Source organism: Sparus aurata, chromosome 7 (genome assembly GCF_900880675.1).
Source record: "Sparus aurata chromosome 7, fSpaAur1.1, whole genome shotgun sequence".
NCBI classification, from domain to species: Eukaryota; Metazoa; Chordata; class Actinopteri; order Spariformes; family Sparidae; genus Sparus; species Sparus aurata.
This window is the reverse complement of record NC_044193.1, coordinates 4,017,696-4,042,154: the sequence shown is the minus strand read 5'-3', so window position 1 is coordinate 4,042,154 and position 24,459 is coordinate 4,017,696. Positions and strand designations below refer to the sequence as shown.

Here is a 24,459-nt window from a genome sequence, read left to right as displayed (position 1 = left end):
CCACTGGATGGGCTCCCCAGCTTGACCTTTTTACAGTTTGCGCAGTTTAAAGTCAATCAGACATTATGATCTGAATCACCGTTGACAGAATCAGGTAGTATTATCAATAGTTTTTATTAAATAAAGGATGTTTTGGACCATGTTCTCCACTTCCATTGTTGACACGGCTGTTCGGAGCTGTGGCCGTAATGTCTCCGGTGCCTGTCGCGGCGGCAATCCCCGAACCCGGTGGTGGACCCCGGAAGTAACATTTTGGCTTGGGTGACCCATTCATCACCCAAGCCGAAGTCACTGAGGTAGTCCGGAAGCTCCTCAATGGCAAAGCACCGGGGGTGGATGAGATCTGCCCTGAGTACCTCAAGTCTCTGGAAGTTGTGGGGCTGTCTTGGCTGACACGTCTCTGCAGCATCGCGTGGCAGTCGGGGACAGTGCCTCTGGACTGGCAGACCGGGGTGGTGGTCCCCCTATTCAAAAAGGGGGACCAGAGGGTGTGTTCCAACTATCGGGGGATCACACTCCTCAGCCTCCCTGGGAAAGTCTATTCCAGGGTACTGGAGAGGAGAATTCGGCCGATAGTCGAACCTCGGATCCAGGAGGAACAATGCAGTTTTGTCCTGGCCATGGAACACTGGACCAGCTCTATACCCTCCGCAGGGTGCTCGAGGGTTCATGGGAGTTTGCCCAACTAGTCCACATGTGTTTTGTGGACTTGGAGAAGGCATTCGACCGTGTCCCTCGTGGCATTATGTGGGAGGTGCTCCGGGAGTACGGGGTCGGAGGCCCTCTGTTAAGGGCTGTACGGTCCTTGTACGTCCGGAGCTTGGTTCGCATTGCCGGCAGTAAGTCAGACCTGTTCCCGGTGCATGTTGGACTCCGGCAGGGCTGCCCTTTGTCACCGGTTCTGTCCATTATTTTTATGGACAGAATTTCTAGGCGCAGTCAGGGGCCGGAGGGGATCTGGTTCGGGAGCCACTGGATTTCATCTCTGCTTTTCGCGGATGATGTGGTCTTGTTGGCTCCTTCGAGCCAGGACCTCCAGCATGTCCTGGGGCGGTTTGCAGCCGAGTGTGAAGCGGCTGGGATGAGAATGAGCACCACCAAAACCGAGGCCATGGTTCTCGACCGGAAAAAGGTGGCTTGCTCCCTCCAGGTTGGGGGAGAGTTCCTGCCTCAAGTGGAGGAGTTTAAGTATCTTGGGGTCTTGTTCACAAGTGAGGGACGGATGGAGCGTGAGATTGACAGGCAGATCGGTGCAGCAGCCGCAGTAATGCGGTCGTTGTATCGGTCTGTCGTGGTGAAGAGAGAGCTGAGCCGAAAGGCGAAGCTCTCGATTTACCAGTCAATCTACGTTCCTACCCTCACCTATGGCCATGAAGTTTGGGTCATGACCGAGCCAGCTGCGGTGGCTCGGGCATCTGTTTTGGATGCCCCTGGGACGCCTCCCTCGGGAGGTGTTCCTGGCATGTCCCGCCGGGAAGAGACCCCGAGGAAGACCCAGGACACGCTGGTGTGACTATGTCACTCAGCTGGCCTGGGAACGCTTTGGGATCCTCCCGGAAGAGCTGGAGGAAGTGTCCGGGGAGAGGGAAGTCTGGGTGTCCCTGCTCAGGCAGCTGCCCCCGCGACCCGGCCCCGGATAAGAGGACGAAAATGGATGGATGGATGTTTTGAGATATTATATTATGAGATATCTGTATTCTTCTGCAAATGTTTTCAACGTCCAGATTGGAAACAGATTTCATTTATGGCTGTTTTGTCTTTTGTGTTGTAGGAAGAGAGAAACCGGAGAGCCATTCCAGCATGGAGGGGAGGCGGGGTCTTCTCCTCAGCCTCATCATGGCTGCCTGTTTCTATGGCAACGCCGCTCAGCTCATGCCACAATCAGGTATGATTATGCCGACCATGACTAAACTTCCTGCATACCAGCACATAAAGGTTCACGGCAAACGTGCCTCTACAACATTACATCTACCGTAACATCTGTAAAAGCAATTTATACAATCTGTGCATGTATAGATCCACGCACATGCACACACACGCACACACACACACACGATACAAAGCAGATGTGTTTTGCAGTATCATACTGTTACTAACCCTGCACATGGATGTGTTTGCTGCATGTGGATACGATGCATTCATTAGTTCACAGAATCACGGGCTACACTGCTTTGATCACCAGAAAACATCCGTATGATCTGTATTTTCCAGTCCTACTGCCAGACTGAAAGTTGAGGTTGACGAAGAAAAAATCTGGATTATGTTCAACATGTTTGTTTAAAAGTTACTGCCTACGTGACTGCTCAGGAGAGAAGGAGGTTGTAATACAGTGAGGGATCAAAGGGGAGATGCCACAGGTGGAAAAAAAAAAGCTCAATGAAACTTTATGTTCAAAGATGTAATGTGTAAAAATTGGACACCTGTTGAATTCATACTCCAAACAGTTAGCACGCAGCATATCAGCAGATATATGATCACTATAAGCTGTTTCTAAACCATTTCCAAGAAACAAATCTGAGCATTGGATGAAGTCAGGTTCAAAATTCTTGTTTCATGTTTTTGACAAATTAGTTTATTTTTGTATCACGAGTTTTCTGATGTTTTATGTTTTCCAATATGCTAATGATCTCTGTAGCCACTATTCTGCTAATTTAAATATGAAGAACAGAAATCTGAACCAAAATAAACACTGCAATGTGGCTTTTGGATGTTTTCTATCCATTTAGTCTGGAAGAAGAAATGTTCTGGAAGCAAAATAGCCCCAAATATCAACGTTTTACCAGTTAATGAAGAAGGTTTTTCACCTGAAGTGACTCCCAAATTAATTATGGTTATTCAGAAGAAACAAACACTTGGTTAAGGAAATTAATTAAAGGTCTGTCATGGGCTGGAAAAACTCTTCTCTTGCATGAAAGAACAACATTTTCACCGGAGACCCTGAATCTCTGTTGAAATTATATTCCGTAACAGTAGGGAATCCAGATCTGAATCTCTTACTATCACACAAATGTAAATGTTTAGATCTGGTATTGAACTGATGTTGAACACTTCTGTAGATCAGCACCTTGTCCATCTTCTGTTTGCACCATCGATTCTGTCTGATGGAAGTGATCAGCTGCTGTAAGTCACGCAGCTTTGTTTCATTTTCCTCACACGTTTGCATCCACCTGAAGGTAAGTGCTGTCAGAGCGCTTCTGTCCACAAACTGTCCACAACCTGTCCGCTCTTTGTATTTTCTTATGGCTTGCACACAACACAAGCTACCCGCCACTTCTTTCTGTAAATCATCACGCCGCCACTTTCCACCACTGTCTGAGTCGCTGTCTGAGCACCAAGATCTGCTCGAGTAGTAAGAGCTTCCCTCGCAGCACCCTGTGACCTCCCCATGACTTCACAACCTTCCTCCTCAGTCTGCACTCAAGAGGCCGTCGCAGACATCGGCACTGAGAACTTCAAGCAGATCCTTCGGTTTCTGTACATGCTGGTCAACAGCTTCGACATCGGGCCCGATCATGTCTGCATCAGGCTGGTCCAGTACAGCATCACTCCACGCACCGAGTTCCTGCTCAACACCGATCAGAACAAGAAAGACATCCTCCAGTACATCAACAGATTGCCTTACATGGGGGGTTGCACCCACACGTGCCAATGCTTTGACTTCATGCTGAAAGAGCACTTTGTGGAGGAGGCAGGAAGCTGGGCTGGCCAGAATGTGTCGCAGATCGCCGTGGTGATCACTGATAGCAAATCTCAAGACAAGGTGGAGTCCTACGCCCAGAATCTGAAGAGGAAAGGAATTGTTGTTTATGCAGTCGGTATCAAAGACGCAGATGAAGCAGAGCTGAAAGAGATTGCGAATGCGCCGCACACTCAGTGCGTCTACAGTGTGTCGAACTTGGTAGCGCTGCAGGGAATTTCTCAGAGCATCGTCCAGATGCTTTGCACAACTGTAGAGGAAGTCAAAAGGCAGCTCATGCAGTTGTCTCCAGGTAATGTGGGTCAAACCACCACAGAGTCAGAGGTGATTTAGTGTTCTGACTTCAGTATCACTTGTATACAAGTAATGATAGAGCCAAGGATTACTGGACAGTTTTTTGTTTTCCAGAAACTCTATGTTAACTCTGATGTTGTCCGACTGTCAGAAAAATCTCCTTTCTTCACTCGTTGTTGAGAATTTAGAAACGGTGGACAAAATAAATGTAGGACACAGTCTGACCTCTGTTTAAATCATATCAAATAAAGTGTGTCCAGTTTCATGGAAATCGAAATTTTCAATTTTTCTGAACACTTCGTTGTCTTTGTCGGCTTCAGGGTTCCCATGAAACAGGCAGCAGAGATTACTTTGGCATCGTTTCCTGTCCGCTGGGGAGGGACTTGCTACGGATATTGATTGGCATTTACAGAGACCAATATTGTTGAATGTGCACCTGGGACTGACAGGAAACACAGTACTGAGGTGTTTTACTTGCCTGGTTTGGCTCTTGACAGCTGGAGGATGAATCAGCGAATTGAGTGGTGAGGGATGACGTATTTCTGTCGGCCTCGCCCTGGTTCCCTCCACTGAAAGCCTGCGGTATTATTGAATTGGATTTTGGAATATCGATGAGTCTCCATGTTCGCTGTGAGGATGTTTAATGTCCCTGACAACCTCTGTAGTCTCATTCAGACACTGGTTAGCAACTGTGCATCAATCATTTTGACTTCATCGGAACTTAAAAGATGAGCAGCGAAGTTAGTTTGTGAAATTGGAAACAGCAGTTTGCGATCTGAACTTCAGAAGTTACTTCAGCTCGTTCAGCACTTTAACTCTGTCTCAAGTGTTCCTGTTATTTTGTCCACCATGTGCATATAAGCCCAAAAGCACCTGCAGGGCTGTACGTTAACTTTTTCAGCACATAGCACTAGTGCTACAGAGGCTGACAGTTTTTTAGCACAGGACCAGAGAGTTGTAGCACACCCTAAAAATGCCCGTCACCTCTACAGAGGACAATTAATGCAGCTCATCACTTACACAGTAACATCAAGTGTAATTCATATATACATAATGTAATACAATTATAGAATAATTACTCAAAATGTTTTCATACACAGAACAAGCATCTTTATTACACTTCAAACAACTCATTTTCAGGTAAAATTCACACCGCTTTACATCGCCGTCAGACCGCGCTTTCTTTTGGGACTACATTTTCTCAACCGCAGAACCCCCGTATCCCTACGCATGAGCACTAATGTGGAAGGATATGGAAAGTTAAGTTTAGTTTTTAACAAAAGTAAACCTCTCAACCAGCAGCTGGGCCTCGCGCTGTATTCCGCTGCTCGCAGATCAGCTGTTGCCCAGTTACGCTAGTGCGTAGAGATACAGGGATTCTGCGGTTTTCAAACAAGATTCCGAACAAGATTTTGATTTTTTTTTTGTGGCTAAATCTGCCCATAGCACCCATGCTACAGGGCAGATTAATTCTTAGCACAGGCATGTTTTGATGTAGCTCGTGCGACATATATGTCGCACTGTACAGCCCTGACCTGGTACAAACTGATCCAGTTCCACACATTCACACTAAAGGTGACCATTGTAACCACAGTTCTCTGATGGCAGCAGCTCTGCGGTAGGTGGTCGTTGACTTTGGCATTTCTGCAACTCTGGTGCTCAAAGGTACGGGGGCCCAGAGGTGTCAGGCCAAATACAAAAGCCACAACACGAATACAAAAGCCACAACACGAATACAAATGCCACAACACGAATACAAATGCCACAACACGAATACAAAAGCCACAACACGAATACAAAAGCCACAACACGAATACAAATGCCACAACACGAATACAAAAGCCACAACACGAATACAAATGCCACAACACGAATACAAAAGCCACAACACAAATACAAAAGTCACAACGGAAGTGACCCACAGCGGAAGTGACCCAAAACGGAAGTGAACGGCAACGGATGTTGACAATGCGGCGGATTGTTGCTGCCATTTTAGGACCCGTGTGCCTGCTGTCTCTGGGCAACACAGAGTCCAACCTCGTTGCTGACTTTTTTCCAGGCTCTCTCCTGTTTTGTCCAAGTCTCTGTGTATCTGTTTCTGTCCCGGAGCTCCCGAACTCCGGTCTCTGTATGCGTAGTGTGGTAGTATAGTACGGAGCTAACGAGCTTCGGGGCGCCGAGCACAGAGCATTAGCCCCAGTTAGCACAACAATAGAGCAGCTAGCTGTTCTCGCTTGTTGTGACGTTCCGAGCCGGGGCTGCAGCGCCGACAGCAGCAATCCGGTCTGCTCCCGAGCTCTGTACTTGCTAAGTTATGAAAATATGTGTCTGTTACTTGATTACAGCGGGCTGTTGTACTTTATTATGAACCACAGTAGCACAATCACATTCATGTGTCCTTCATTTCCATAACTCTGCCTAATATATATATATATATATATATATATATATATATATATATAATATATATATACATATATACACACTCACCGGCCACTTTATTAGGTACACCTGTCCAACTGCTCGTTAACTTAAATTTCTAATCAGCCAATCACATGGCAGCAACTCAATGCATTTAGGCATGTAGACATGGTCAAGACGATCTGCTGCAGTTCAAACCGAGCATCAGAATGGGGAAGAAAGGTGATTTAAGTGACTTTGAACGTGGCACGGTTGTTGGTGCCAGACGGGCTGGTCTGAGTATTTCAGAAACTGCTGATCTACTGGAATTTTCACGCACAACCATCTCTAGGGTTTACAGAGAATGGTCCGAAAAAGAGAAAATATCCAGTGAGCGTCAGTTCTGTGGGCGCAAATTCCTTGTTGATGCCAGAGGTCAGAGGAGAATGGCCAGACTGGTTCGAGCTGATAGAAAGGCAACAGTAACTCAAATAACCACTTGTTACAACCGAGGTATGCAGAAGAGCATCTCTGATGCACAACACGTCGAACCTTGAGGCGGATGGGCTACAGCAGCAGAAGACCACACCGGGTGTCACTCCTGTCAGCTAAGAACAGGAAACTGAGGCTACAATTCGCACAGGCTCACCAAAATTGGACAATAGAAGATTGGAAAAATGTTGCCTGGTGTGATGAGTCTCGATTTCTGCTGCGACATTCGAATGGTAGGGTCAGAATTTGGCGTCAACAACATGAAAGCATGGATCCATCCTGCCTTGTATCAACGGTTCAGGCTGGTGGTGGTGGTGTCATGGTGTGGGGGATATTTTCTTGGCACACTTTGGGCCCATTAGTACCAATTGAGCATCGTGTCAACGCCACAGCCTACCTGAGTATTGTTGCTAACCATGTCCATCCCTTTATGACTACAGTGTACCCATCTTCTGATGGCTACTTCCAGCAGGATAACGCGCCATGTCATAAAGCACAAATCATCTCAGACTGGTTTCTTGAACATGACAATGAGTTCACTGTACTCAAATGGCCTCCACAGTCACCAGATCTCAATCCAATAGAGCACCTTTGGGATGTGGTGGAACGGGAGATTCGCATCATGGATGTGCAGCCGACAAATCTGCAGCAACTGCGTGATGCTATCATGTCAATATGGACCAAACTCTCTGAGGATTGTTTCCAGTACCTTGTTGAATCTATGCCACGAAGGATTAAAGCAGTTCTGAAGGCAAAGGGGGTCCAACCCGGTACTAGCAAGGTGTACCTAATAAAGTGGCCGGTGAGTGTGTGTATATGTATGTATATGTATGTATATGTATATATATGTGTGTGTGTATGTATATATATATATATATATATATATATATATATATATATTTTAATATATATATTTTAATAAGGTAACGCTGAGTGGCCTTGATGCCTGTCAGTCATGATGAGTCGCATCTCGTCACCTCTCTGCTGTGTCTGCAGCTGAGCACTGTGACGCATGTCTCTCTCCCCGGCCGGGAGAGTTATCATACCATGAAGTATCAAATAATAGCCGGGGCATTTATTTGTTTCAATCACTTAACAGACCAGGCGTTTATTTGGGACAGAAGTTTAATTCCTTCCTCTCAAAAATCCGGGTTGAAAATGTCACAAACTTCGCCACCTTCTCTGTGAATTATCTGGCATCATTCTGCAAGTGAAGTTGTTGCGGCGGAGGAAACTCCTCATCTCTGCTGTCACTCATGGTGGCGTACATTTGTACAGCTGTGATTGTGCTACCATGGTTCATAATAAAGCACATCAGACCGCTGTAATCAAGTATCAGACACATATTTTCATAACTTAGCAAGTGGTCCAACTTCCTCTCTGATTTTCTCCAAGCACTCTCCTTTATTGTCCGGTCTCTGTATGTGTGTACAGGGGTATGGTGGTACAGAGCTCGGGGAGCAGACCGGCGCTGCTGTCGGCGCTGCAGCCCCGGCTCGGAGCGACACAACAAGCGAGAACAGCCAGCTGCTCTATTGTTGTGCTAACTGGGGCTAATGCTCCGTGCTCGGCGCCCCGAAGCTCGTTAGCTCCGTACTATACTACCACACTACGCATACAGAGACCGGAGTTCGGGAGCTCCGGGACAGAAACAGATACAAAGAGACTTTGACAAAACAGGAGAGAGCTTGGAGGAAAGTCAGCGACGAAGTTGGACTCTGTGTTGCCCAGAGACAGCCGGCACACGGGTCCTAAAATGGCTGCAACAATCCGCCGCATTGTCAACATCCGTTGCCGTTCACTTCCGTTTTGGGTCACTTCCGTTGTGGGTCACTTCCGCTGTGGGTCACTTCCGTTGTGACTTTTGTATTTGTGTTGTGGCATTTGTATTTGTGTTGTGGCTTTTGTATTTGTGTTGTGGCTTTTGTATTTGTGTTGTGGCTTTTGTATTTGTGTTGTGGCATTTGTATTCGTGTTGTGGCTTTTGTATTTGGCCTGACACCTCTGGGCCACCGTACAAAGGTGCTTTGAAAAATTTCATGTCATGGATGTAGTCACTCCTGTTATTGGGTCATACTTATGTTCTGATTACTTTAATTAACAAATTTTTAGTTTTCTTTATTAATGAAGTATTTCTCAGCTTGTTGCTCCACATGCTCACTTTTTTCTTCGTCCTGTCCAGAATGTGCCAAAGTCACTGTGGCTGACATCGTCTTCCTGGTCGACGGCTCCTCCAGCATCGGCATCGATAACTTTACGTTGGCCCGGGACTTTCTCAAAAGTGTCATCACAGGCCTCGACATCGGCCCTGACAAAGTTCGAATCGGCTTGGCTCAGTACAGCGATGAACCTCACCAGGAGTTCCTGCTGAAGGATCACATGGACAAGAGTTCCCTGCTGCCCGCGTTGGATGAATTTCCCTACCGAACGGGGAACACAGCTACGGGCAAGGCCATGGATTTCCTTGTGAAGCAATACTTCACTGAAGAAGCGGGAAGCCGAGCCAAGGAGCGTGTGCCTCAGATCGCTGTGGTCATCACCAATGGAGACTCTGCCGATGATATTGTAGCACCTGCCAAGAGCCTGAGGCAACACGGAGTCATAGTATTTGGTATCGGGGTTGGACAAGCCAACCTGATGGAGCTCAAGGCCATCGCCAACCGGCCGTCAGAGCGCTTCCTCTTAACCATCGATAGCTACCAGGCTCTGCAGAGGCTGACGGAGGGTCTGCTGCAAACTTTGTGCATCTCTGTGGAGGATCAGAGGCAAGGTGAGGCAAAGGCCAACAGGACACATTCATAAACAGTGATATATCTTATTTTGATTAAATATAAGAATCAGAGAAAACAAGGAAACAAACATCTATTCTAGAGTATTTAAAAGAAATGTTCCTTTTCCTTTATCATCATCCTTTCTTCAGCGGAGTGATAACTGAGGAGCTTTTAGCCTGCAGACACAACACACAGAGTCTCTGCACTGATTAATGCAACAAGCTCTGGTACCAGTGACGTTTGAGGTCAGCCAGTAGCGATGAAGTGTCGGCCAAAACGTGCAACATTAAGAAAAATAAGTTGATGTTAAACAGGACACACAGGGTGAATTGAACTTGCTGTCATGAGAGTTCAGCACAGAATCTCTTGTGAGATCTCTCTGCAGCACCATTTGATCTATCGACTTTTAAAAAGTTCAGTTGTAGGCATTCAGAAAAGGATTAATCTGGATTACTGTTTGTTTTTGGCATGATGCTCGTGTATGTTTTATTATTCATATCGAGCCTTTTGCTGTCCAAAAAAAAGTTGGTTCATTCACTGATAACTGCAGAGCTCCACTCCTGCAAAGACAGAAAACCATGTGAGAGCTAAAGGTTGTAAATCAAAAATAACAGGCATAACAGATCCACTGCACCAGAATTGACTCTGTGTCACCAGAGCTGCAAAACACAAAAAGATTGAGACGAGCCAGTACACCACGGTCTGTATCTGACCAACCAACTAGATTATCCTCATCCATATGTACGGCCGGCAGGACTTTAGACAGAAGTGGGTGGTGCTTAAACTCTCTGGAAGTTTTTAATTTATGACAGAAATGTATGTTCTGATCAGAGGTTGATGTACTTATTATTTATGGAAAAACAGCCTCAGCGAGGCTTCAAGAAGAGATTGTAAGGCTCGCCCAACTCTACCTTCATGTATGGCAACGGTGGTGATAAACATGTTTCTTGTTTAGATTTTTTGCCATAATTATAAATTGCCATGTGGTTTTCCAACTTATCAGGAGCCCAGTTTGTGATGGGTTGTTAATACAGACAGGAATTATTATGTATGGTATTCTGTTTATTCTGGTACAAATGTGATAAATGGGGATGAGGGGAAAGATCGCGAGAGGCAACACGCGAGCCAGGTGAAACCCGCCGGAGTTTGGAGGACGCAGCCAGCAGGATTACTCTGTGCATTTCCACAGGAGGAATTTAACAAAAAAAAAAAAAACGGATTAAAAGACAATCGGACTACTGCATGCCCGCGATCCAGAGGCCAAACGGGTCGGGTGAGAGTAGTGGGGATTCCCTGCTCTTTTTTTTTCTCCTTTATTTTCTTTCATTGAGACTTACGGCGGCTCGCCGCGCTCCCACCTGTCAAAGTTAAATTTACTTTGATACATTTTTTCACTAAGGACTAATTCGTTCATGGACACTCTATGTGGGTTTTTTGATCGTGTGAACAGTGAAGTTTTTTGGGGTTATTGGGGTTTTTTCTTTTTTTTTGATCAAATGTTTGTATTGCATTGGAGCGCGCCTCCCTTCTATTGTTTGGTGTGTGCGTCTGGGTCGGACATAAATTGATTTTCTGTCTGATATAAAACATACGGATAACGACAATCCTGTAGGTGTTTTCGTTATTGTGTAATTTGTGTGAACATTATTATATGGGCAAGAGAGTGATCTGCTGGTTATTTGGGTGTGTGTGAAGCGTTTTCAGTCAGCCGGCTGCGTCCATTTGCAGCATTCTTAAAGTCCGCCCGTTCCCTTAAATTTGCGTTCGTACTTTTCCTTTTTGAAATAAATAATTGAAGGGGATTGTTACAGATTGGTGGCCCGTACGGGGACAGTAGACGGCTTAATTAGCTTTTGATATTGTTGTGTATGTACAGCCGGCTGGCTGGCTGGAAAAGTTATTGATTTCTTTTTGTTTGTTGGTTTGCAACCGAAGTGGGTTTCTGTGATAATTCAGGGTGCAACCGAATATAAGTGTTACAGGAGAAAATTGGGTAATTGGATTTATTATTGGCCCTGTAAGGAGTCCTGTTTTGGTTGTTTGTTAAATTTTTTGTGAATGAGAAGTGATAGCCAGGTTGCTTAGGCAACACAAGCCTCACAATTCTGCAGTGTATTGTGTACCCTACTCTTTGTATCCAATACATACACATCACATCGCACTGCATACATTTTTCCATTAACAAAGTAATTCCAATAAACACAGAATGTCTATCACAAGTCAGGAAGGCGCAGCCAGTGGTCTCGCTGCAGAAGAAGACAGTTCAACTTCCCTCATAGACTTAACTCAGAAACCTGCTCCATCTACTGAAACTGACCCTCCCCGCCACGTCACCACCAGGCTCAACCGAAGTAGCATGGCCGAGTTAAGCAGCCTGCTTGAGTCCATGTATCTTGATACACCTCGGGAGGATCAGCAACCAACGGAAGATTTTGAAGATGTTGAGGCAGTCTCATTTGTACAACAACTGCAAGACCAGCAATTGAAGATTGATGCTTTGGAAAACCGTCTCAAGGAAGCGGTGGATAGTACACTCAATCGGGAAGAGGGCCTTAGGACTGCTATAGACGCTATGGCTAAGGAGGCCAAGCTGTATATAGATGCTAGATTGGAGAGATTTGAACAGGTGGTGGCAGCTTGCTTGGAGCGAAGGGATAAACAATGGGGAGAAGATCTGGAAAAGACAATTTAGAAGAGCAGAAATCGTCCTTCATGGCTGCCAGCCAGTTTCTCCACTCCTGCAGCGCGGGCACCTCCAAGTCGTCACACATACGTGGACGGGGTTACCTGTGCTTCTCTGCCAGCAGCCACAACCAAACCCCCTATTAGAATGGAGTTTCCTAAGTTTGGCGTGTCGAGAGGTTCTACTGATGTCACAGATTTCATTGAGCAGTGCGAGAATTTTCTCTCCTTGAGACCGCTGAGTGACACTGAGCTCTTAGGCACACTCAACACCGTTCTAAAAGGGCCAGCACGGAGCTGGTGGTTAGCCGCCCGAAGCAAGATAGCAAATTGGCCAGCGTTTAAAAAGGCTTTCCTTGAGGCTTTCTTGCCCACTGACTATCAGGCGGAAATTGAGGACCAACTCTGTTTAAATGTGCAGTCCCCTACTCAATGTGTGAGGGACTTTGCATATGATCACCGCACACTCTGCCTGAAGTGGAGACCAGAGATGCCTGAAGAAGAGATTGTGCGGCGCATCCTCAGTGCCTGCAATCCAAGGTTGGCTAGTGGCCTACGGGGCATTGTGACTACCGTTGACCAGGTGGTTAAGGTGGGTTCTCTGATTGAAAAGGACTGGAGTAATTCTAAAGAGTATTGGAGTCGAATTCAACAGGCTAACCCCCCTGACCGCTCCTCCAAAAAGCCAACCAGAAGACCGGAATATGATCAGGGCAAAAGTCCCGGTGCAGATGTAGCCGCGGTGTTGGGTGTTCCATCTCTCCTTGTGGTGCCAGTGGTTATTCGAGGCTCAAAGGGTGATGCAGTCCTGGATTCAGGGTGTACCTACTCCCTGATGAGTAACACCCTGTGGAACAACATCAAAAAGGCAGGCGAGTCCCTGAGTTTGAGTGAGATTCCAAGGTTTATTATGGCCAATGGACAAGAGAGTAGAGCCATAGGGAAGACTTCCTTGCTCCTAACACTCCATGATGCCCACGTCACCATCAGCATACATGTACTCAGTGATGATCAACTGTGCATGCCGCTACTGCTTGGCCTGGACTTCATGTGTGCGAGCCAGCTTGTCTTAAAGCCACACTTGAGGAAATACGTTCTGCCAGGGGGTAAAGATTATAAATTCTTACCAAAAAGTCGTGAGGCACTGCAGTGGGGGCATGAGGAGCCTAAAATCAATTTTTACATGGCCGTAATGGACAGAGTGCCAGCAGTTCCACTCATTGACTCACAGCCAGACATTATCAGGCCACTGCTGCAGAAGTGGCCTACAGTTTGGACAGAGGCCACCGGTGCCACCCAAGTCATCAGGCACAAGATTTTGACGACAGACGAACAGCCGGTGCGAAGGAGAGCTTACAGGGTGTCACCTCAGAAACAAGTGGTCATAGAGGAACAACTGAAGAAAATGCTCAAGGATGGAGTCATAGAGCCCTCGTCCTCTGCCTGGGCCTCCCCAGTGGTCTTGGTTCCAAGGAAAAATGGGACTCCCCGTTTCTGTGTCGACTACAGGGGAGTTAATGCTAAAACTCATCACGACGCTTATCCTATGCCACTAGTGCATGAAATCTTGGAGTCCATGCAAGGAGCCCAGTATTTCAGCTCTCTTGATCTCCAGAGTGATTACTGGCAGGTGGCAATGGATGAGGATAGCATCCAGAAGACAGCCATGATTACTCATTTAGGATTGTTCCAGTTCAAGGTGATGCCATTTGGCTTGAGGAATGCAGGTGCCACTTTCCAGCGCTTGATGGAACGTGTCTTGGGAGATGTAAAGGGCAGAATCTGCTTCGTCTATATTGATGACATCATCATCTTCTCCAGAACACAAGGGCAACATCTGCAAGATCTGGAGGCAGTGTTTCAGAAACTGCTCCAGGCTCATCTGACCCTGAATGTGAAAAAATGCCATCTCCTGCAGACTCAACTCGTCTTCCTTGGCCATGTGGTTTCAGGAAAGGGCGTGGAAGTGGACCCCACAAAGGTTGACGCCATAACCGCCTACCCAGCTCCCACAGATTTAAAAAGTCTTCAGAGGTTCCTTGGGTTGGTGGGGTGGTATCATAAGTTCCTTCCCAGGTTAGCTGATATTGTGGCTCCACTTAACAACCTCAAGAAGAAAGGGGTGGTATGGGAATGGTCGGCTCAGTGCCAAGCAGCTTTTGAACATCTGAAGCGCTTATTGCAATCACCACCAGTACTAGCTCAGCCGAGGCCACACCTTGGGTTTCAGGTGCATTGTGACTCCAGTGGGGTGGGACTAGGAGCTGTTCTAATGCAGACCATTGAGGGTGAAGAAAGAGCCATCGCCTTTGCTTCCAGAGCTCTCCATGGTGCTGAGCTGAGGTATTCAACCTCAGAGAAGGAATGCCTGGCAGTGGTGTGGGCAGTCGAAAAGTGGCGCCATTACCTTGAAGGAGAAGTGTTTGATGTGTATACGGACCATAGTGCTCTGACTTGGGCATTCAATTGCCCTAAAGCGTTATCCCGCCTCACCCGATGGACACTCCGTCTGCAGGGTTTCTCCTTTCGTGTCCACTACAAGCGGGGTTGCTGTAATGTCGTCCCCGACGCTCTGTCCCGTGCCCTGCCACGACAAGAAGGCAATGTGTGTGTGGCAGTCACCAAGTCCTACTGGGCGGATTTACCAAGTTCCCTGCAGGCCATTGGGAAAATGCAGCTGGACGATACAATGTGCCAAGAGCTGGAGCTAACAGCCGGTCAGCCCACACCAGGCCGCATCCACTATCAACAACAGCAGGTGGTTTTGTACAGAGGTGTGCCCTCAAAATACGGTGGATTTAACTACCAGTTAGTTGTGCCGGCTGCGCTGGTGCCAGAGTTCTTGTCATACTTCCACAACAGCCCATTTGGAGGACATTTAGGAAGGATGAAGACACTCCTGAAAATCTTGGAGGTAGCATGGTGGCCAACAGTCCGCAAAGATGTCTGGAGTCATGTCCGTACTTGCCTTTCCTGTCAGCAGTACAAAGGCTCTAATGTCAAGCCTGCTGGTTATCTCCAGACAACGGAGGTCGAAGCACCTGGTGAGATGATCGGAGTGGACTTTATGGGGCCATTCCCACTCAGTAGGGCTCGGAATTCAGTCCTGATGGTGGTAGTAGATTACTACACTAAGTGGGTGAAGCTTTTCGCTCTGAAGGATGCCGAGACACCAAAGGTCTGTCAGATCCTGAAGAATGACATATTCACTCGCTGGGGGGTACCCTCCTACTTGGTGTCAGATCGAGGTCCTCAATTCACAAGCCACCTGATCTCCAGCCTGTGTGAATCATGGGGTGTGGCCCAAAAACTCACGACAGCCTACCACCCACAGACCAATCTGACAGAGAGGGTTAATAGGACCCTGAAAACCATGATTGCCTCCTTTGTAGGAAACCATCATTAAGATTGGGATCGGTGGCTGCCTGAATTCCGGATGGCTATCAACACAGCAGTACATGAGACCACTGGTGTAACCCCTGCTGTGTTAGCCCTGGGTCGCAACCTCAAAGGCCCACTAGAACGTCTGATAGACAAGACTCCTGCACCCAGCACTTCTACATACCACATACTGCACTCACATACACAACTGATGAAGGAGGTTGAAAGACATGTAGGTGTGGCAAAAGCTAGACAAGCCAGGTACTATAACGCACGACGCAGAGATGTACACTTTGCAGTTGGGGATCTGGTCTGGATTCAGTCACACCCATTGTCTAACGCCTCAGCCAAATTCTCTGCCAAGTTTGCACCCAGATGGTCAGGGCCTGTCAAGGTAGAGAAGAAATTAGGTCCTGTAAATTACCGTGTTCGTTGGTTGTTTGATAAGGTGAAGGTAGACAATGTAAATGTGGTTGACATGAAACCCTTCTATGGTCCCGATAAGCCGCTGGCTGGCTGGGGGGGGGGGGGGGGGGGGGAATGTAAGGCTCGCCCAAGTCTACCTTCATGTATGGCAACGGTGGTGATAAACATGTTTCTTGTTTAGATTTTTTGCCATAATTATAAATTGCCATGTGGTTTTCCAACTTATCAGGAGCCCAGTTTATGAACACGGGTTGTAAATACAGACAGGAATTATTATGTATGGTATTCTGTTTATTCTGGTACAAATGTGATAAATGGGGATGAGGGGAAAGATCGCGAGAGGCAACACGCGAGCCAGGTGAAACCCGCCGGAGTTTGGAGGACGCAGCCAGCAGGATTACTCTGTGCATTTCCGCAGGAGGAATTTAACAGAAACAAAAAAACGGATTAAAAGACAATCGGACTACTGCATGCCCGCGATCCAGAGGCCAAACGGGTCGGGTGAGAGTAGTGGGGATTCCCTGCTCTTTTTTTTTCTCCTTTATTTTCTTTCATTGAGACTTACGGCGGCTCGCCGCGCTCCCACCTGTCAAAGTTAAATTTACTTTGATACATTTTTACACTAAGGACTAATTCGTTCATGGACACTCTATGTGGGTTTTTTGATCGTGTGAACAGTGAAGTTTTTTGGGGTTATTGGGGTTTTTTTCTTTTTTTTTGATCAAATGTTTGTATTGCATTGGAGCGCGCCTCCCTTCTTTTGTTTGGTGCGTGCGTCTGGGTCGGACATAAATTGATTTTCTGTCTGATATAAAACATACGGATAACGACAATCCTGTAGGTGTTTTCGTTATTGTGTAATTTGTGTGAACATTATTATATGGGCAAGAGAGCGATCTGCTGGTTATTTGGGTGTGTGTGAAGCGTTTTCAGTCAGCCAGCTGCATCCATTTGCAGCATTCTTAACCTCTCCGCACCCACCCGCCCGCCGACGGGCGATTTCAGATAAATGACTGTATGTCTACACTGCGCAGTGACGTATCCCGCTTCAACTTTCATCAATATGGACATACTATACGTCGTTAGAAAGAGGAGAATCTCCGCAATTCATTCATCCAGTTGATTTTGCAGAAATCATGAGCACCAAACCATAAATCATTGATATTCACCAGCATGGTAAACGTGAGACACAAGAAACACACGGCGACTCCCTACCTTTGAAGCGGCCATAAAGCCGTAATATGTGTCCATTCCTCAATTATCTATATTCCAGTTGTCCGTAAGAATCCACTGATCAAAAGCATCAAAATGGTTTTTCATAAAATTATACCAGCTTGTGAATATCGTCCTGTAAAGTCCATTTGTTTACCGTCTGCCAACTTTGTCCGGCATATAAAGTTCATACTTTACCGGCCGCACCGAAATGTTTTCTAGTTCCTGTATGGTGATGTTGGGTATGCTTGTTTTCATCACTTTGCTAGCTACAAAATAAAAGTGTCCCCATCTTCTTCTGTTCAGTTTTCACCCCAGCAGAGCCCCTGAAGTAGATCGAGCGCTGCCTGTTTGAAGGACCAATATACTTTGTTTACTGTTTTTCGCTGCCTTAGTATAGGAATAGCGTATTGGCTATCGACATGTCAATAACTCAGGCTTCTAGCCAATTATTTTACCTTTCTAATGAGGGCAGGCGTGCCCAGGTCAGGTATTTATGAGCCGAGGGGTTTCCGTGCGTCTGGCGACTCGTGGGCGGACTTTACGCAGCATACGCACGGTGAAGAGACGCAGCAAACATTTACATTTCTTCGTAGGCATTTTCAGAGTTTACAATGGCGAAAGCCAGGAAGAAATCCAAATATATCCGTGAAGATGACCAGGAATGGACTATAGCATCATCTGATGAGAGTCAAGACAGTGAGTATGACTCTGAGAGAGAGGAGATGTTCGCTCAGGGACTTGACGACATCTTAGATCGGTGAGTAACGTTATCTTTGATCATGTTTTATTTATTTATTTAGCCATGAGTGAAATTTGAATGAAAGTTAGTGGGTGGGGTTTTTTTATGATTACAGTGACCGTACAGTATACATTAGCATGTCATAAATGATGCTAAATGGTTAGCGCCCCAGGGCCTAATTAGCCTTGCTAAGCCTAGCTAGCTAGCTAGCTACTCAACTACTCAACTAAAGTTATGTAATCCTTGTAATCCTATTCTATAATGTCAGGGTTTTCCCTGCCATTATACGGCTTAGGCGCGGCGCCCAAGCGTTTTTCCCTCCCGCCTAAGCAGGGTTCTCCCCAGACGGTGGAACAGCGGCGCTACACCGCTAAACCGCTAGGTCAGCGGCGCTATACTCCGCGCGTGACGGTGACGAGCGTCCGTCCGTCCCCCGGCTGACGGCGATGAGCGTCCGTCCGTCCGTGTCTCTCTCTTCCCCCACCCCCCGGGACAGACTATCCTCTAATTCCCTTTTATTTAGATTTTTTTTTTTCAAGCTTGTAAACAAATTGAACTAGATCTTTTTCACTGACCAGACACTGGGAATATTCCCCCAATTCAATTATTCTGTTTATGTACAGTTATTTCCCTGATGTTTTTGTGTAATATATAATATCATATCCGTGTTTATTTGTTTCCTATGTAAATAACACCCCATTGAAATGCATTTATATATTTTTTCATTATATTTGGTAACATTTGTGCATTGCATTGTGTTTTGTAGGTCACAGTCTGACAGTGACGTGGATTGGGAGCCTCAAAGTAGGACACTCAGACGCCAAAACCCATCTGCTGCTGAAGGTGGTCGGCAGATGCGGCAACGATCGTCTGCATCCACCAGTGCTACCTCCCCCGCTGCATCTTTCACTGCCCCCTCTGGCTCAGGGGAAGCTGCAGCTTCTACACCAACTGCTGGACGTTCCCGTGCTGCCAGACGTGCCCGGGGGAGGGGCAGAAGAGGAGGATCCTCCAGAGCACATAGCTCCCACACGGAGGAACAACAGTGGCATGATGTGGGGGATGACGACGTTGAGCCTGCTCAAGTTGCCTTCATGCCGGTGAGACAGCCCGGACCACAGCAGGAGACCAGAGTGGCAACCAGTCCACTGCAGTTTTTCAGACTGTTTTTCACCGACGCAGTGCTTGGGACTTTGATGGCAAACACTGATATTTTGTTGATATTGGCACAGTTATACATACAGTAATAGTGTATTGATAGATAATACAATCCTTGTTTGAAATTCAGTTCAGTATAGTCTGTCATTTTTGTATAATGGTAACTATTCTGTAGTGTCTTGTCACATGACAATATCTCAATATGGCCACCTAGAAGCGTGTGGAAACCCCTCCAACCACCCATCAAATGAATGTGTGAATAAATTATGTTTTGAATCATGGAGAAAGGTTTTATAGTCACCAAAATGCTTCAGTAATGTTTCCAGTGTCACAGAAGTGAGTAAAAGCATTTGGCACAATTTGGCCATTTGGAGACGTTTTGGAGAGGTTCGTGGACGCCAGTGACACCACAAACTAAAACCTCCATAACTCCCATAAGGGTAGGCCTAGAAGTCTAAAATTTCACCCAGGTGTTGTTGACAAGATGAGGAAGGTATGTGCTATATTGCCATATGCCTTACATAAAGCACATCCTAGTTATTGTTATTCAAATATGACCTATTATTTTCGAAGACAAAAAAAATGTTTTAGAGCCATGTTTGAACTGATGTCATTTTGGTTGTGTGTATGGTACATGCTAAATAAACACATTCACAGAAACTAGAGGTTGTCAGCTTTCAAATGGCGTATCATACATCCATCTCGGACTTGTAGTTCTTGTGTTATCAGCTTTTCCATTTGGGTATGCTAAATAGGTGAAGTTACTGAAAATAGGTGGGTGCGAACAGGTTAAAGTCCGCCCGTTCCCTTGAATTTGCGTTCGTACTTTTCCTTTTTGAAATAAATAATTGAAGGGGATTGTTACAAGATTGCCAATAAAACCAATGATCTGTTGATCTTTACCAATCCAGATGTGACAGTCTATCAATGGCAGAGCCGTCAGTGCTGAAAAAGTATATATATTTAATCTGAGATTTGAAGAATCGTGCAAAAAAAAAATAAGAAAACTTATACTTATACTTATACTATTCTCTATAACCGATACAGATGTTTTCCAAAACTAAAAATTTATTCTACAAATGAAATGTGGAAGCAAATTAAAGACGGCCAATGATAGAGCCTTGAAGAACTACAGATGTCATGATGACAAAATGGCTCCTGTCCTAGAGATGAGACATCACTCTGGACAGATTTGAGATCCTGAACTTTGTAAATAACTGAATTTCTCTCTTATTGTTCACTGAAGGCTGCTGTTTGTTCTTACGTCAAGCTGTTGTAAAGTACCATTATCTTTTAAGAAAAGAGAGAATGAAAATGTCAGGACATAAAACCTATGATCTGTTGATCTTTACTAATCCAGATGATGACAGTCAGTCAGTGTCAAGCTTTATCATTTCTGATGTTTTTTTGTTTTTTTTTTGTTTTGAAGTGGTTCAACCATTCCAGTATCTGTTTTCACTGTTGTTTTTGGTTTGTTTTCTTTCAGCCTTGGAAGAGAAGTTTGCAGACATTGTCTTCCTGGTGGACAGTGCTGTGAGTGTGCAAGAGTTCCAGCAGATCAGGACCCTCCTCACCCGACTCGTCAATCAAATGAATTTTGGAGCGTCTGCCTACCGTCTGGGTTTGGCCCAGTATGCTCGAGATGTCCGGGTAGAATTTCTCCTTAAAGCTCACCAAACCAAAGAGGTCTACCTGAGCGCCATCAGGCTTTTTCGCCAGCGTAGGCTGCAACCCTACGAGGCTCGTAACCTGGGCAGCGCGCTGGAGTACGTCTATGCCAACTTTTTCACCAGTGAGGCAGGAAGCCGGGCAGACCAAGGCTACCAACAGCATCTGGTTATTGTGACTGGGAAAGATTCAGATGATCCCGTGTATAGGGCGTCGCATCTCATCAAATCATCAGGAATAAATGTGGTGGGGATGAGCGCTGGTGCTTCATTGTCGGAATTGCGTATCATAGCTAATCCAGCCTACATCTACACAGGTGTCATCACTATTGTTCCCACACTGAGGGCTATTTTTGAAGCAGAGAAAGTGGAGGCAACACTTACTGGAGGTAAGACTTTAAAAAAGAATATTTATTTGTATTTATCACTCGAGTGCATCTTTAAAGTGTATTCAGTAACTGTTTATTCACAGTCACCTCAACATTTTACTATCAAGTAAAATCTCAGATATTGATAAGTGAGTTAGAAGTGAGTTGCTTCTTGCGGACAGATGATTAAAGGAGTCATCACCCGGAAATCGCAATTTCTCTCGTTAAATCATGTATGTTGGTGTTGGACCTCTGTTGAAACTTGCCTGAAAAGCTGGAGTTTGAACTCTTTTTCCGAACAGGAATAGCGCACAGTAGTGCGCGTTCCTAAAGCACGAGATTTTGACTCTGCTCCTGTGGTGACGTTACCACAGGAGGCTACTTGCATATGCATCGGCTCACAGCCGTCCTCAGCCAGAGTGAGCACGCCGAATCTGCTTATTTCTCTGTCATTTTCACGCCATACATCGTCACCGCCAGCATTAAAACTCAGGTCTTACATGTAAAACACGAGGATGAAAAGTAAGAAGGAAAAAAAAATAATTTACCATTCAGAGACATCCTGCTGTAAACGTGTATCTTCCACCGTCTCTGCCTCTTCACTCTCCCGTTCGGTTTCCGACTCCGGCTCGTACATAAATGCCTGAATTCCGTAAGGTCCGTCTTTAGTGTGTGCGCCATGACAGCGGGCTGTTTACGTTTTGGAGTCTGTGTGCATGCAGGCTCGCCCCCCATTCCGGCTCTGTCCTTCCTGCGGCCAATCAACGCACGCCTCATTACATATTAATACAATGCACATCCGGACCGGTCAAAACCTCGCGCATAATCTCGCGTGAGAAAGTCGCGGTATGAAAAAGTGTCAGAACAAGCTCTATGTTTGATTTTTTTAAATTTTTTTATTTCTAATAAGTTTTAAGAATTGATCCAAAGCGATCCAAGAGGGACTGGATATGTAAAAAAAAACAGGTGATGACTCCTTTAAAGCACTTTGAACGCCATGTTGGCATTAGCTGTAGTTTGTTCGCCTTCCATCAATGCTTCACATTAAATACACTGGCTGAGCTTCTCCCTTAAAGGGAGAATTTCAGTATTTTTAAACCTGGGTCTATCCTTACCAAACGTTGTGGAATCTCTCTAGCAGATTACATCAGCTGGCTGCAATGTAATCCTTTGGGGCAACCGTGACTGTCAAAGCAACGCCCACTGAATGTGTCTTTAACAAGAATTTATTGTTTCAAGGCAACGTTACGGAAACAATTCCTATTCAGTTCAATATTCAGACATGACTTCAGAAATTAATTCTTGCTAGAAGTTCCTTTATACAAACTCCAAACTCCTTTAACTGTTACTCACGTTTCGACTGTCGTCTTCCTGCAACAACTCACCTCCTGTGAGATTACAGACAAGACTTCGCCTTGAACCAGTCTTGTGTTTCTAGTGTGCAGCATCTTCTGGCATTCTTCATGGTAGAGTTGGTCTCCGCAAGCTCAACTAATTTCCAATAGCCCCCTGAGTCATCCAGCTGGCTTCATTTAAATGAATGATGGGGCTGTGTTTGTATAAGATACAAATACGAGGGAGGATTGTTGAGTTCATGGCCGAAGGTACAAGGAGTCAATTTCAGAAAACCAAGCACATTTATTTTTTAACATAGTCCCCTCTTAATTTCTACACTTCAGTTGTGGAATATATATACAGAATACAGAATACAGATCCTTTCTTTTTAGAAGTCATATTTGGACTAGACGTAGAATTTATCAATCATCCCTCCTACACTCATCTGTCGGTAAGAAAATGTTTACAAAACAGAATTTTACAGATTGTGCTTCAAAATGAGTAGTCCTCATCTCAGTCCGTCCGTCAACTTGATATGTATCTGAATGGTTAAGTAGCTCACATGAGTTTATGATCATACACTCCTTTCACAGATTGCAAAGCAGCCAACGTGGCCGACATTGTTTTCATCGTTGATGAGTCGGGAAGCATTGGAACAGCCAACTTCAAGATGGTGCGCACTTTCCTGCACTCGATTGTGAGTGGCCTAGAGATCAGCTGGGCCAAAGTCCGAGTGGGCATCGTGATGTACAGCAACGGGGCCTCACCACAGGTCTACCTCGACAGCTTCGACGACAAGAGTGAACTGCTGAATTTCATCAAAATCCTGCCTTATCGTGGAGGTGGTACGAACACTGGAGCTGCCCTTAACTATGCCAGGGACAATGTTTTCATCAAGGCAAGAGGAAGCAGGAAAGAGCAGGGGGTCCAGCAGGTGGCGGTGGTGATCACAGATGGTAAATCCCAGGATGATGTGAGCACAGCAGCAGCTGATCTCCGTCGGGCTGGCGTTACCATTTATGCTATAGGAGTCAAAGAAGCCAACAAGGCCCTGCTCGACCAGATGGCGTCCTATCCCCACAATAAGCACGTGTTTAATGTGGACAACTTTGAGAAGCTGAAAGGGTTGGAGCTGAGCCTGCAGAAGAGTCTGTGCCATAACATCATTCAGCAGGCGATCTCAGTCAGTAGAAGATCTAGCATCAAAGAAGGTCAGAAATAATTGTATAAATGATTTGCCTTGTTTGATTTAAATCGTATATTCATTGATGTATAAGGTTGATATAAGAGCAAAGTTTAAAGAGTAGAATTATGAATTAATGTAAAGGGAGGAAAACAAGAACATTTTGCTTTTCCTTTTTCAGGCTGCGTAAAAACCGAGGAAGCAGACATCTTCTTCCTGATTGATAACTCGGGAAGTATATTCCCCACTGACTTCCAGGATATGAAGAATTTCATCACTGAGTTTATACATACCTTCCGTATTAGTCCGGAGCATGTCCGCATTGGGGTTGTAAAATATGCAGATTCACCACAATTAGAGTTTGATCTGGCACGATATTCAGATACCAAGTCACTGGAGAAGGCCATAGAGGGTATAAAACAAATAGGGGGAGGAACAAAGACAGGAAGGGCACTGGAATACATGGGCCCACTCTTTGATAGAACAGTGGTCACTCCTGATCACAAAGTCCCAGAGTACCTGGTGGTCATCACTGACGGGAAGTCCTCTGACCAGGTCAAGGTTCCCGCAGAAAAACTGAGGGCCCAAGGAATCATCGTCTATGCCATCGGTGTGAAGAGTGCAGATCCAGACGAGCTGGAAGAGATTTCA

General features: G+C 45.7%; 2 protein-coding genes across 2 annotated transcripts in view; both read left to right on the top strand.

Moving 5' to 3' along the window:
- The window catches only part of LOC115584710 (collagen alpha-6(VI) chain-like), a 100,060-nt gene that overhangs the window by 58,455 nt on the left and 17,146 nt on the right, over window positions 1-24,459 (top strand). The window lies entirely within an intron of this gene.
- LOC115584706 (collagen alpha-1(XII) chain-like) lies at window positions 1,709-4,194 on the top strand. The gene is made up of 2 exons (XM_030422314.1): window positions 1,709-1,885; window positions 3,348-4,194. The coding sequence occupies exons 1-2, from the start codon at window positions 1,801-1,803 to the stop codon at window positions 4,028-4,030; spliced, it is 768 nt and encodes a 255-aa protein (XP_030278174.1). The 5' UTR covers window positions 1,709-1,800; the 3' UTR covers window positions 4,031-4,194.